At 47.1% G+C, this 14,764-nt stretch overlaps 1 protein-coding gene across 2 annotated transcripts in view; it reads left to right on the top strand.

Annotated features, from left to right (window-relative positions):
- Positions 1–14,764, top strand: part of LOC141147309 (protein mono-ADP-ribosyltransferase PARP14-like) — a 181,662-nt gene that overhangs the window by 67,911 nt on the left and 98,987 nt on the right. For both annotated transcript variants that reach the window (XM_073634520.1, XM_073634521.1), the window contains exons 9-10: positions 8,578–8,814; positions 13,074–14,626. In XM_073634520.1, the coding sequence (XP_073490621.1) occupies positions 8,578–8,814; positions 13,074–14,626 (1,790 nt within the window). The remainder of the gene's footprint in view (positions 1–8,577; positions 8,815–13,073; positions 14,627–14,764) is intronic.

The following is a 14,764-nucleotide window of genomic DNA, read 5'->3' as shown; positions in this document are numbered from 1 at the left end:
TTTCTCTGGCCATAGTGGCTGAGGGCCTCGCAGTGCCTAAAAACTATTGGCTCGATGGTCTCCACGACCCCTATGGTCAAGTGGTCCCTGCAGAGGGTACGCCCTTTTCAGTCAGGTTTTCTGCAGCAATGGAAATCAAGGGGCAGCAGTCAACCTATTCACATATTATCAATGATGAGAAGCAGCCTCTTCTGGTGGCTTCAGCGCAAAACCTGCTCAATTGCCACTCCATTGTCCCCATCTCATGGGTCACGGTTACGGCCGATGCCATCGGTACCGGTTGAGCCCTCTGCAGATCGGATCTTGCTCAAGGCAAATTGGGTATGCGTCTTCTTAACCCAGGCTAGAATGTCCTGGAACTTCAGGCAGCCTGTTGTGCTCTTCAGTCCTTCTCTCATCTCCGGAAGGGAGACTCAGTATTATTAAGAATGGACGACACAACGGCGATCTCATATGTGAAGAGTCCTGGGGGCACTTGGAGCTCCACACTATTCTGGGAGGTCGAGCCCATCATGTCTTGGGCCCAGAAGAACCTGACCGGCATTACAGCGGCCTACATCCCCGGAGTCCAGAACGTCCGAGCGGATTTCCTGTCACGCATTCGGTTAGACATCAACGAATGGTCTCTTCATGTGCAGGTATTCAAGTGGATTCTGTCCCTGGGAGTCAATCCCGAAGTGGATCTATTCACTTCCCTGGCAACTTCAAGCTGAAGAGGTATTACACTCGGGGCCGTTGCATCTAGGCCTCTGGAATGGATGCCCTGACAGATCGATTGAGTTTCAAGAGGGCATACGCCTTTCCACCACTCCCAATCATTCTCAGGTTCTCCTGAGCCAGCTCAGCTTCCGGGATCCGGTGCCTCTTCCTCTCAGGCTGGACCTTCTTTTCTCAAGCTCGGGTGCGCTTCAAGGGTGATTTCAACTCTCGTGAGCTCTACGAAGATGAGCACGAATTAGGTCTATTGGGGAATATGGGCCAAGTATGTCGAGTTCTCATCTTCTAGGGGCAGATCATGTAGAAATCCAAAAGCTCAGGATATCTTCAGCTTCTTTTATTCCAGCCTAGATTTATCTCTATCCATCAGCTCTCTTATGCCCTGTACACATGATCGGACATTCCAACAACAAAATCCATCTGATTTTTTCCGACAGATTTTGGGCCAAACTTGTCTTGCATACGCACGGCCGCACAAAGTTGTCGGAAAATCCAATCGTTCTAAATGCGGTGACGTGAAACACGTACCTCGGGACTATAAACGGGGCAGTAGCCAATAGCTTTCGTCTCAATTTATTCTGAGCATGCTTGGCACTTTGTGCGTTGGATTTGTGTACACACGATCGGAATTTAAATTATCGAATTTTGTTGTCGGAAAATTTTATATCCTGCTCTCAAACTTTGTGTGTCGGAAATTCCGACGGAGCCCACACACGATCGGAATTTCCGATAACACAATCCGATCGCACTTTTCCCATCATAAAATCTGACCGTGTACAGGGCATTAGTCCAAGTCTCGGCCTTCTCCAGAACTTCGTGGGCTGTTCACCCTTTAATCCAGCAGTTCTTCCGTAGGGTGTTAAAACTCAGCCCTCAAAGGAGACCAAGATTCCCCAATTTTAGATCTTCCCCTTGTTCTCAACTCACTGTCTGAACTCAGTAACATGGGGTCCTCCCTGCTTTCTATTGGAGACCTTTCGGCTTAAATCACTTTCCTAGTAGCCGTTAGCTTGGCTAAAAGGGTCTCGAAGGTCGGGTCCCTAGGTCACGAAGCACCTTTTCTGTCCTCCTTTCAGGACCAGGTGGTCCTTATTCCTGTGCTTGGCTCAAATCCGAAAATTACCTCAAGGTTCCATAAGAACCAGGAAATCGTCCTACCTACATTCAGGACCAAGGAGTCCACTAAAATTCATCCTCTGGACGTAGGCAAAATTCTGAAGGTATAACTGCAAGCTACTTCCTCCCTTTTAGACGCTCTGTCTACCTGTTTGTCCTGCACTCTGGCAGTAACAAAGGGAATCGAGCCTCGACCAGAACAACTGCGGCCTGGATCGTACAGTTTATCCAACAGGCTTATAGATCTAGGGGCCTGGCTCCTCCGGAGGCAGTGACGGCACGTTCTACCAGGGGTATAGTGGCTTCATGGGCGGCAGCCTGGCATGTGGCTCCAGACGTTATCTGCAAAGCAGCCTCATGGGCCTCTATTAAAACTTTAATGTCACCTTACTATATTGAGCCTGCTTCGCTATCTTCTGTGAACTTTGGTTTATAAATCCTGTCGGTTGACGGATCAAATTAAATTTATTTCTGTTCAGCATACCCACCCGTGTGGATTGGCTAGTTATTTCCCACACAGACTGCCATGGAGTCTGTCAGGAAAACGGAAAATGTATTATCAAATACTTACCGTAATTTTCCTTTCCTGATGGACTCCATGGCAAACAGAGTCCCCCCCCATCGGTCAAGAGTAGGCTAGTTATGGAACACAGTCTCTACGGGTGAGCTCAATCTTATAGGGTAGGATGTCCTATAGCATTGGAGAGGAGGCGGGGTTAACCCACACATAGACTGCCATGGAGTACATCAGGAAAGGAAAATTAGGGTAAGTATTTGATAATAAATTTTCCGTTTTTCAGGTAGACTCTGTGTTCTTTTACTTGACTATTGTATAACAGATGTATCATGTTTTACCCCCTACTACCACACCATCCCCAACTGCTACGTACCCATTTACCTTTTCCCCCCAGAAAATGAGACCACACCCATCTGGAGTAAATATTGGCTGTAGCAGCCAATTTTCTTAATTTTTATTCGATTGGTAATATTAATAAACATAAAATTAACTGTATAAAACACCTGAAATAAACCACCCCATCAGTTAAATACTCCCGTTGGTCTTTGCAGGACAAAACCCACCAATCTTGCCACTCGATCCACTCCGGCACTGTGGTACCTTAACTAAAATAGGCCTCCAGCTGACATGCTAGCTCGGAGACAACAAACTAATTGACCGCAGTGCACCCAATAACCAATTCCAGCTAAACCCCTGTTAGCTGGAATACCACCAACGGGCCTCATACTACCGATGGGTACCGAACTCTTCCATATCTGGAGTTTAATCCTTTACCCGCAAAGACCAACACCATGCCACAGCACACACCAGGGGAAAACCTTACCCTTGTGTGCTCTGCCAAACCCTCAACGCTTGCTGGATCCCATCCTGCAAACCCAAAGCCCACAGGTCGATCCCCACATCATTCAGGTGTACTCCATCCCTTCTCAAGTAACGCCATGTATCCACTTCCAGTTCCAGATGTCTGATTGCCAACCCACCATTCCTGACCACAAAACCACTAACTTCCTTGTTCACCTTCTTCCTGACCTAGTTAATCTTATCCACTGACCTAGCCAACCTCCAAGTGCTTCGTGCCACGATATCCGACCACACTATAATCATGTGTGGAAAGGCCATGCGGAGTTGCCAAAAAAACGAATTTGATGTCCTGAACCAAATCCAACATTGACCTAATCCCTAAATCATTGCCACCCACGTGTAACACCAACACATCTGATGGCCTATCCAGACGTGCAAATTTGCGCACCTCTGACAATGTTCTACCCCAAAGCATACCTGGCACCCCCAACCACCGGAGACAAGCTTCCTGTCTGGAAAATTCCAGCTGTCTCCCATCATGTTGTGCATCTCCTCTCCTTGCCCCCCAACACACATAGAAATGGCCCAATATCCAGACCAGGCCCTGTGTTCTTCCTGAAAGAAAAGAGAAAAAACAAACAACCCCCAAATCAATATGGCACCCAACACAAAACATTTTTTTTTTTTTAATGTACCACTAAACCTGCCATTATCCCTTTTTACATATTCAATAGATGAGGGCGAACATAAGATTTAAACCTTCTAGATTCACATCTCCCAATCCTTTTTACCGCTGCCTCATCCAATCCCCAGCGAACTGCTTCCGTAGCCGCCCCTATTCAAAATGAATGGGAGGAAAATTTTTGATCCTGCAAACCCAAGGCCCCCAAACATTTTTTAAAGATTACAATACATTGAAAACGAGATAAAGACAGCCCATCCCGATGCACCATAAAAGAACCTGCCACTTCCCGGCGTATTGCGAGAAACTCCCGCACCAATTTTACTGGGCACAAGGGAGAACCCAGCAGTGAAAAAACCTGCACCATCTTTCCCTTGCCCCGCTGATCTGTTTTAGATTTTCGCACCAGTATGGATAGCCTATCCTCCCCACATCTGACTTCTGTCACACCTATCACCCCTTTTGACTGCTTAGAGGGACTAACTAATTCACTAATCCTAGAAGCCCCAAAAAATGCCAAGGCAAACGCCGCCCTGAACAAAACCACCTCGTACTCTGATGAACATGTAACGGCTAACTGTGCTACTATCCTTCCCAAAAGCTCGAATGAAACCGTGCGCCTAGAGTCCCTCCCCGGCTTAGAACACTGGTAACCCTTCAGTGCCTGTCTAACCCAGAAATCCTTAGTTAAGTCAGGTAAACCTCGAAATTTTAACCAAACGCCAACCCTGCCAATTTCTTCTCCAACCCAGACACCGACACCCAGTCCTCCAAATTCCTCCAAATTCCGAAATTCCGTGAAACGAAATACAAAACTAGCAACCTGAGATCTTGTTCCTCATGTCCCTCCGCGATCTGTTGCACCAGGGATACCAATTCCTGCCATACCCTGTTGTATGCTGACCACGTCGCGTTGCTCACTGACTGCCTGATCCATCCGGCTACTCGTCCAAGGTAATCCTCCACATCCACTCGGAACAAGGGACCCCGCTCTGCTCCGCCCGTGGTGCCAACTCCCGGAATCTGTCCCACTGAAAGCGAGAACACATCAGCAATGACATTTTCCACTCCGGGGAGGTGAACAGCATAGATGAACATGTTCAACTGCACACAGCGCAAAACAAGGTGTCTGAGCTACCTGACTACCGGCGGTGATGCAGCTGACACCTTGTTAATTACCTGTACTACCCCCAGGTTGTCCCCGTGAAACCTCACTTTCAAATTCTTGAAAGATTCCCCCCACAACTCTACCGCTAACACCATGGGGAACAATTCCAGCAGCAACATATTCTTCACGAGCCCTGCATCCTTCCAGGACTGCGGCCAAGGCCCTGCACTCCACTTACCTTGGAAAAAAGCTCCAAACCCTGCAGAACCGCCGCATCCGTGTACAGCTCCAGATCGAAGTTGCTAACTGGCCCTGACATCCACAGCGCCCTGCCGTTGAAATTAACCAGGAACGTGTGCCATACCATCAGGTCCTCTCTATGAGCCCTCACTAAGCGCACATAGTGCTTGAGGGACGTGACGCCTGCGGTACTTGCAGACAGCCGCCTGCAAAATACCCTCCCCATGGGCAGGATGCGACACACAAAGTTCAACGTACCTAGTAATGATTGTAAGGTTCGCAGTTGCACTTTGCGAAGTCCCATGACCCCCCGAATCTCTGCTTTCAGTGCCGTCAACTTATCCTCCAGCAGCCTGCACTCCATGGCATCTGAGTCTAAGATGATGCCCAAGAAACTCAACACCGTCATTGGACCCTCTGTCTTCTCCGGGGCCAAAGGGATGCCAAACTTATCAGCAACATCTTCCAGCATGGCCAACAGGACCGCGCAAACTTCTGATATAGGCGGGCCCACACAGAGGAAGTCGTTCAAATAGTGTATGACGGAATTTATTCCCGCGACGTCACGCACCACCCACTCAATGAATGAACTGAACTGTTCAAACAATGCGCAGGATATAGAACACCGCATGGGCAGGCAGCGATCTACGTAGAATTCTTCCTGCCAATAACAACCTAACAAACGAAAGCTATCCGGGTGGACCGGGAGCAAAGGGAAAGCCGACTCTATGTCAGCTTTTGCCATCAGTGCCCCCCGCCCATACTTCCTAACCCAAAACACCGCTGCATCAAAGGACATATATGATACCGCGCATATCTCTGGGTCGATGGCATCATTCACCGATCCCCCTTTTGGGAATGATAAATGGTGGATTATCCTAAATTTGTTAGGCTCTTTCTTCGGCACGACCCCTAGAGGTGACACTACCAGATCCAGTATTGGCAAAGAAGGAAAGGGACCACCCATGGGGCCCAACAAAACCTCCTTCCGCGGTTTCTCCGAAACCACGTCTGCATGTTGTAAGACTGACCGCAAATTGCGTCACAGCGCGGGAGTATCGACCAGCCGTGACGGAATTCTAAGCCCTTCCAAAAACCCCAGGCCCAGCAACCGCGCTGCCTCCCTATCTGGGTACCTATCGAGGAAAGGCTGCATCCTTCCCACTTTCCCCGGCGTTGTCCCCCTTACTAACAGATTCGTCTGTACGGCCTTTTCCCTGTTTAAAACAACGGGACACAGCGTGTCCACCTACACAACCTGAACATTCGTGCTTGTATTTGCACGACCCCCAAATCTGCAGGAACCCACTTTAAATTGCCAACAAACCCCTTTTTTTTTTTTTTTTTTTTTTTTTTTTTTTTTTTTTTTTTTGTGGACGATTTTCTGGGGTTGGATGAGCCAGCACCCCCAAACCCCCCCAGCCACCCCCCCCCCCCCCCCGGAAAAAACTGGCTCGTCGGCCCAGCCAAAGTCATAAGGCGCATTTATAAATTGATGTCCTTGTGGTCCCACCTAAAGGACGGGCGTATAGTCCTCCGCTGCCTAAGTTCTTCATCGTACCGCAGCCATGCTGTTCCCCCGTAGACTCTGTGTGCCTCTCCCACGGCGTCTAAATAGCAGAACAGTGCCGAGCAGTGTTCTGGGTTCTTCTCCCCAATAATGCAAAGGCCTGCAGCCAATTCGTGAAAGTCCTAGGGATGAGCCTATACCTCCTTTTCTCTTTGTCCTCCTTCTTGTGATCCTCTGGCTTAACCCTATCCAGATTGAACTTTTCCAGTGGTAGGAGCGCAAAAATCTCTACATATCCTCCCTTCCAAATTTTTTCCCTTACTTCACGTTTAAGGTGTGCTCCGAGGGGCCCCTCAAAACACACATACACTTCGCATTTTGCTGCATCCGCCAACCTTACTAAGTCCTGTTTTTTAGCCCCTTCACCTGTTGCCTCCTCTGTTGGCAACCATCGCAGGCGCCGCCGGCTCCGTAGCAGGCCCGGGGGAGTCCCCGTGCCTGTTGTCACCCCATTTGTCCCCCCACCCGACCCCAGGAGCCACCCATGCCTCCGCTTTTTACTGTATACCGCTGGGCCCTGGCTCAAACTTGAGCACTAATTCCCTCAAACACGCTAAAAATTCCTGTAACTCTGATTCCGCCGTGGCACGGTCTGCAACCAGCACGGCCAGATTGGGAGGCATGGTCGCGTCTGACCGCCCCGCTGTGACCTGACCCCCACTACGAATTCCCCCATCAGTACCCACAACATGTGAAGCAATACGTATCGACTTACCAGGATGCCTGGGAGGGGTCCCACCAGCCGAAGGTCCCGTCTCCACCGCCGCTGTACGTCCTCGCTGCCCATCGTCGTCCGTCTGCGACAGCTCTCCTTCCGACCGGTCTACCGCCATCTCCCCTCGCTCGCTGACAGCCCTCCAGCGGATACTTCACTGGATGCCGGGGATCCGCAGATCTCCCAACTCCTCCTTCATGCGCCGGATCCACCCACCGATTTGTGGGTCGCTTTTTTGGGTCCACCATCCTCCTTCCTGCAGCGCCGTTCAAGGCCACTGTCGGCTGCTGTTCTCCGCCCTCCTATCATTGGGGGGCCACTGGCCGTGGATCTGGGGTGCCCGGCTGCCATAGCTGATGTCGTCCCCCGACAAAGTCCCACCCCTGCCGCATCCAAGCCAGAAGCCAGGCTCGCTGCTCTCACCCTGCTAGTCCCAGCATCCGCCCTGGAGCTGCTGGCGCTACCCCTTCTTGCTCCGCGGCCTGTCTGCATCTGCAGCCCCTTCCCCCCAAATTATGTGCCGCCACGTGCTTCGCGGGCAGCCCTGAAATCAGCCGACCAGCACAGACCTGCTGCCACTGCACTCTGGGAGGGAGGGGGAGGGGGGGATCTGGGGAGAAGCGAGCCGGGGGCCTGGACCGCCAGGCTTGTGCTGACTCACGCCCCGCCTTAGTGGCCGCTGAGGAACTCTCACCCAGCAACGCTGGCAGTCTGCCCTCCAGCCATCCCGTTCCCTTGGACGCCGTCTCGGCCTTCAGCCTAGCAGATAGCTGTTCTCGGCCTTCAGCCTAGCAGATAGCTGTTCCACAGCTGCCATGCTTCCAAGCTCGCTCCGCCTGACCAACTGACCTGGGGAGGGACCTCTCCCTCTGCTCAGTTAACTCTGCTCCACCCTTTTCCTCCACCCCAACCAATCCCCACAACTTTTACATTAAATCCCCAATGCTATGGTCACCCTGTTAACTCTGTCATGCCCGCCCTGCGCTCATTGCTTTATTTCTTTTGCTCCGGGCTTCCTTTAAATGTAGAGATTTCCTGTTTGATTGTAGTGTCTCTTTAACTCAAGTGGAATTATGTTTTATTAAATTTCCTGTGATTTTATTTTTTGCAGATATTCCGAGATTCATCAGTACGTTCTGCAGCAACCTCAGAGTGGCTGAGAACAAACTGACAGCGAGGCCTCTGGAAGAATCCCAAAGTGTCAGGGTGGAGAATGTACCTGACAACACATCTGAGACACATCTGGCAGCTTTCTTTGAGAACCCAAGACAAGGAGGGGGAAGAGTAAAAGAAATTGCGATGTTACCTGAGGAAAGAGCTGCACTGATCATGTTTTATGATATGCTAGGTGAGTTCACAGAGTGAGTACAAAGCACATTGAACCTGTACATATTTATTGATGCCTCCTAGAAATACCTCTAAGGCTGGCCATAGATGGATCAAAATTCAGCCAGTTCAGCAAGGACTATCTGAATTTTCGAATCATGTACTGTATGGGCAGGCTGGTTGTACATGTAGCCCTATCCTCGCAGGAGCTGCTTGGTAATTTGGGTTGTCTGTTCTGCGTCTCGACTCCAAGAACAACTTAAGTCCCTCTGACACACCTGATTGAATGAAAGTTACTGCAAACACTTATAAGAGCATGAGTAAATAGATACCTTTACTTGGCTGTGAGTTAGTACCAGGAAATAAACAGAAGCAACCAATAGTCTAAGCCCCCTGGCTCTGTCCATCAGAGATCTCCCAGAGGCCAAAGAGTCCCCTCCACAAACTGAAGCTGTACTTGATGCATTATGGTGTCAGCTATAACGGAACATCCCACACTCCGCTGAGTGCTTCCGTCAGTAATACTGCTTCCTCACAGTCTGAATATAGATATCAGATATTCCAACCGCTCACAAGCACAAAACAAGATGACACTTGTTTAGTTGCTAAACATGGACTCATTTATTAGAACCAAAATTACAAGGTTTTTATATACAGTTAAAGAGGAGGTTCCTACCTCCTGCTCCTCTTACTCTAACAATACACCTGTAACCAGAAACCTAATTAACGTGAGCTAATTTACTAAATCATTTACCCAGACTAGGTGTCTCAGAGACATGACCTTTAGGACAGACTTGCCGTCTTTTAGCTCAGAAGACACAACATTATCATAAAATAGAAACACAGAAAACCTTCTCACAATAGCAGAGTTAATTAACACAAACAACAATGGGTGAAAGACTCTTAGAGCCCACACTAGCCTTATTTACAATAAACACATTATAGCAGACAACAGACAGGTGGCTGGAGTTGATGACATCAGCATCTTCTATGAGCCCCAACATTATGAATCAGTCACTATTTATAATATGGCATATACGGGGTTCCCAGAGTCTGTGTGTCTTTGGGGGACATGGACCTGAATCCAAAGTAACACCACCACCAAGGTCCCCAGGCATACAGCTCACAAAGAGCACCGTTCCCCCAAATGCCAGGGCCCATGATCGGTAGGCAAAAGGCTAGCATTCAGTCCCCTCCAAAAGTCTCTGTCCTGGCTAGGTCTGTCACATCACCAAAAAAGGTTAAAGACATTCCCGACTTGATGGCCAAACAATCCGGGAACTGGCAGTGCCAAAGAGGGGGAGGGAGGGCCGCAATCTGATGGCCCTGTAATGCAGTGGAGACAACCAAATTCCACCAACAAAATGGCCACGCTGCAGAAGTACAGGAACCAGATGTGACAGCAAAGAAAGCTGAACAGAAGTGATGGAAGCACCCAGCCAGACAGAGGTTTCTGAAGCAGGAGAAGACAGAAAGGAGCCAAAAAAGCAGTCTTCTATAATAGATGATGCGCTTCGAAGCGACGTGCTTCTTTATCTAGTCCACTAATAAAAAAGTATTATATTTTTATAGTGGATTTTGCACTGGTGGTTCCCAGATGTTTGTTTTTGCCATTAAGTCGGGTATGTCTTAAGCCTTCTTGGGTGACACCATATTTCCCCAAGTACAGCTTCAGTTTGTTGAGCAGAACTCTGAGTCCATCTGATACATTTCACCAGTGAGCAAAAAACATTGGAACTAGATTCCTTGCAGTATATGGTGGAAGGGTCACTTGATCTACAGTCCCCGGGTACAATCTGAAGCGCTGCCTCTTGTCTTTATATTCAGGAAATAGACACAACATATTTAGTGGTAAATTAACCACTTCAGCCCGAAAGGTTTTATCCCCCTGCATGACCAGGCTATTTTTTGCAATACGGCACGGTGTTAAACTGACAATTGCGCGGTCGTGTGACGTTTAACCCAAATAAAATTGATGTCCTTTTTTTTTCGTCCTTTTTTTTCCCACAAATAGAGCTTTCATTTGGTGGTATTTAATGACCTCTGTGTTTTTTTTATTGTTTGGGCTAAAAAAAAACAGAAAAAAAACAAACAACACTTTTGAAGATTAAAAAAAAAAATCAAATTTCTTCATCAATGTATTATTATTATTATTGTACAGGTTTTATGTAGCGCCAACAGTTTGCGCAGCGCTTTACAACATGAGGGCAGACTTTACAGTTACATTACAATTTGGTACAAGAGGAATCAGAGGGCCCGGCTCGCTAGAGCTTACAATCTAAAAAGGAAGGGTCAATTGATACAAAAGGTAATGGCTGTGGGGATGAGCTGGAGGAAGTAAAACAGTGTTAGTTAGAAGCAGGATAAGCTTCTTTGAAGAGAAGGGTTTTCAGGGATCGCCTAAAGATGGATAGATAAGGGGACAGTCGGACAGATTGGACTAGGGAGTTCCAAAGGATGGGAGAAGCTCTGGAGAAATCCTGGAGGTGAGCATGGGAGGAGGTGACAAGAGAGCTAGAGAGAAGGAGGTCTTGGGATGACCGAAGAGAGCGGCTTGGTTGGTATTTTGGGACTACGTTAGTGATGTAGCTGGGGGCAGAGTTATGGATGGCTTTGTAAATTATTGTTAGTACTTTGAATTTTATTCGTTGGGTGAGTGGAAGCCAGTGGAGGGATTGGCAGAGGGGGGTGGAGGACACTGAATGGTTGGTAAGGTGGATGAGTCTTGCAGAGGCATTCATTATGGACTGAAGGGGGATAGTCTATGTAAACGTAATCCAATGAGGAGGGAGTTGCAGTAGTCGAGGTGAGAGATGACCAGGGAGTGAATTAGAAGCTTGGTGATGTCATTAGTTAAAAAGGGGCGTATTCTGGAAATGTTGCGGAGACTAAGGCGGCATGATTTGGACAGGGATTGTATGGGATTGTTCAGAGTCTAAGGTTACCCCTAGCACCCTGGCATGCAGGGACGGTCTGATAGATGTGTCATTGATCATGACAGAGAAGTCAGGGGAGGGGGCACGTGGGGGAGGAAATATTAAGAGCTCAGTTTTAGATTCAGTTTGAGGAAGTGGTTTGATATCCAGGCTGATATGTCTGTTAGTAGATCAGTGATGTGTGAGGAGATTGATGGGGTGAGCTGAGGGGTAGAGAGATAGATTTAGGCCAATATGTATTCTGCTACATATTTTTGGTAAAAAAAATCCCAATAAGCATATATTGATTGGTTTGCACAAAAGTTATATTGTCTACAAACTATGGAATATCCAATAGTTATGGAATTTTTCTTTACTTTTTCACTAGTAATGGCAGCGATCAGCGATTTTTAGCGGGGCTGCAACATTGTGGGGAACGAATCGGACACTAAGTGACACTTTTTTGGGGACCAGCGACACCAATACAGTAATCAGTGCTAAAAATATGCACTGATCACTGTACTAATGACACTGACTGGGAAGGGGTCTATGTTCTCCCCTCTCAGAACTGCCTCTATGGGGAACAATCGTGGGTGGCTGGTGGACATCGCGTCCACCAGACACGCTCATTGGTTCCCCCTCTGTCCAATTAGCGCGAACCCCCAGAGGCTACCGCACAAAGCGCTGTACAGGTATGTTGTTTCACGCAGCCGGGCTGCCTTGCCGCAGTAAATGTGTGGAAGGCGGTCCGGAAGTGGCTAATTCAATGTATTGGTACAGGTTACAATAAATGATGGATTGAACATAAATGAGCACACAGAAGGTAGGTTCACATACAGTCCACTAGACAGTATAATCGCAGGACCAAAGTAACTTAGAACAGAGTTCTGTACCACTAGACTGGAATCAACTCCTAAATCAGCAAAGTCATTTTTGTTTAACACTAGAGCCTTCTCCATGCTAGGAATGTTTCGAATATGAGGATCTTCTTCAATGAGAGGGTGACAATTGGCCCATCAAATCCTTTATATTCAGTCTCGGTTTAACTAATTTTTAAGTTTAATTGTCAATCAAAAATGTGTAATATTTGTTGTTGGCCAACATAGTACAAAAAACTTTGTGCTTCTTTTACTTCACAAGCTCCCTACTGCTGAAGTATATATTCAGTTTTTATGACCAGCATAATTACCAACACATTAGCAGCACATAAAGTTAACCAACTTTGCAGTGAAGTCAATTGGTAAGATATTTTGGACTGTGTTATACTACTGGAGCACCCACAGGAAAGGAACATATACCCACATTATACTTATTATGAGTTATATGGAAAGCTTCATTGTGAATCATCTGTTTCCTTCTCTTCCAGATGTCAAAAGAGTTTTGAAGAAGGATCATGTGTTTTCCAAGAAAAAGATATCCGTATACCCTTACTACCCATTGTTGGGTATAGCACTGTATGGGAAGGACAGACCTTGTATAGAAATACCAAAGCCTATAGAATTTAATATCAGTCCATACATATTCCAACATATCTGTAATAATAAAGAACTAAAGAACAACATAGATGTGAAGATGAAGAATAAACACTGTGAGATCAAATGGCCAGATCAAGACTGCCAGGATCCTGTCCTTCAACTCCTCTTCCCTCCTACCTTGTCCACCCATCTCAGGTCTGTGACAAAGATTGTACCGAGATGGAAGGAAGAAGTTTATAATGAATTCTCACTTCTCATAGAAAAGTTTAGAGTATTGGAATATAAAATGGATCAGTCAGTCTGGGAAACTATTAGGGAACATGTCAGCAGCTCCACCTATGATGGAGTACTCATCAAACCTGACTGTGGTCGAGAAAAGGTTTTCCTGGTTGGATTGTCCAATGATGTTACAAGGATTGAGCCGACATTCAGACAACTGGTAGAGGAAAACACTAAACAAGTGGAAAGAAAGAAACAAACCAAGACTGAGACCTTATCTATGTCTCCAGCCCTCTATCAGAATATGTGTAACAGCGGCCAGAAGAAGAAGATCCTGGACCAAGTTCCAGAGCTGAATATGGACTATGATGTGCCAAGAAAGGAGATCCGGCTATCCGGATTGAGAGATGAAGTGCTCACCGCCAAATGTGAGATACTCAACATAAAACAACAAATGAAAACTAAATCCATCCAGATGAACCCCCACCTTATGCAGTTCTTGATGTTCACCGATAATGAGGAGATATCCTCGACGCTCTTTGTAAATCGCAACATTAATGCAGTGCTGGAAATTGAGGATGACGCCGTTCAACTGATGGCTTACTCAAAGAAAGACTTGACAGAGGCTGAAGAACAGATGAACGAAGAACTAATTTGTAAGGAAGTTCCGGTTGAAGAAAAGAGTATCCTGAAAAGTCCGGAGTGGGGAAGTTTTCAGTCACATCTACTTGAATCATGTAATGCAGAAAAAATAACAGTCCTGATACTGGAATCCCATTCTGAATCAGAGAACAATGTGGTCATCGCCGGCCTGTCTTCAAATGTAGATAAATGTTACCACAAAGTCAGCGACTTTCTAGACACTCCAATGGAGAAAAACATTAAAGTCAAATCCCTTTTAGTTATGCAGTTCCTCAAAGAAGAGAAGAAACAAATGTTGGATGGTCTGAAAAATGATAACCTGAGTGTGGTAATCCATAATAAAAATATACGCTTGAGAGGCCCAAGGCGCTATGTAGCAGAAGCCCACTCCCGTATTAGTGATGTCCTGAGTTCCCTCTGCTCCGACACACTGACCATCGATAAACCCGGAGCCAAGAAGTTTTGTTCTGTAAATGAAGAAATTAATGTCACTAAGGCAAAAAATATGTATGGATGCCTCATACATTTACAGAAGAAAGAGGAAGAAGATGAACTTGAGGACATGGAAGATTCACGACACCAAGTAAATCTCCCGCATTTAGTGGTCATCTTTGTCTATAGGCATTACTTGTGCCGTCACAAAATGTTTTCACACCAACCATCCATCACCAGGATGAGCTGCTGGCTTTTCTGCCTGATTTGGCCAAGTCTGGAGGCGGTG

The sequence above is a fragment of the Aquarana catesbeiana genome, linkage group LG06 (assembly GCF_042186555.1).
Source record: "Aquarana catesbeiana isolate 2022-GZ linkage group LG06, ASM4218655v1, whole genome shotgun sequence".
In the NCBI taxonomy this organism is placed as follows: domain Eukaryota; kingdom Metazoa; phylum Chordata; class Amphibia; order Anura; family Ranidae; genus Aquarana; species Aquarana catesbeiana.
The sequence above is the reverse complement of the archived record's forward strand: the minus strand, read 5'-3'. Positions and strand labels throughout refer to the sequence as shown.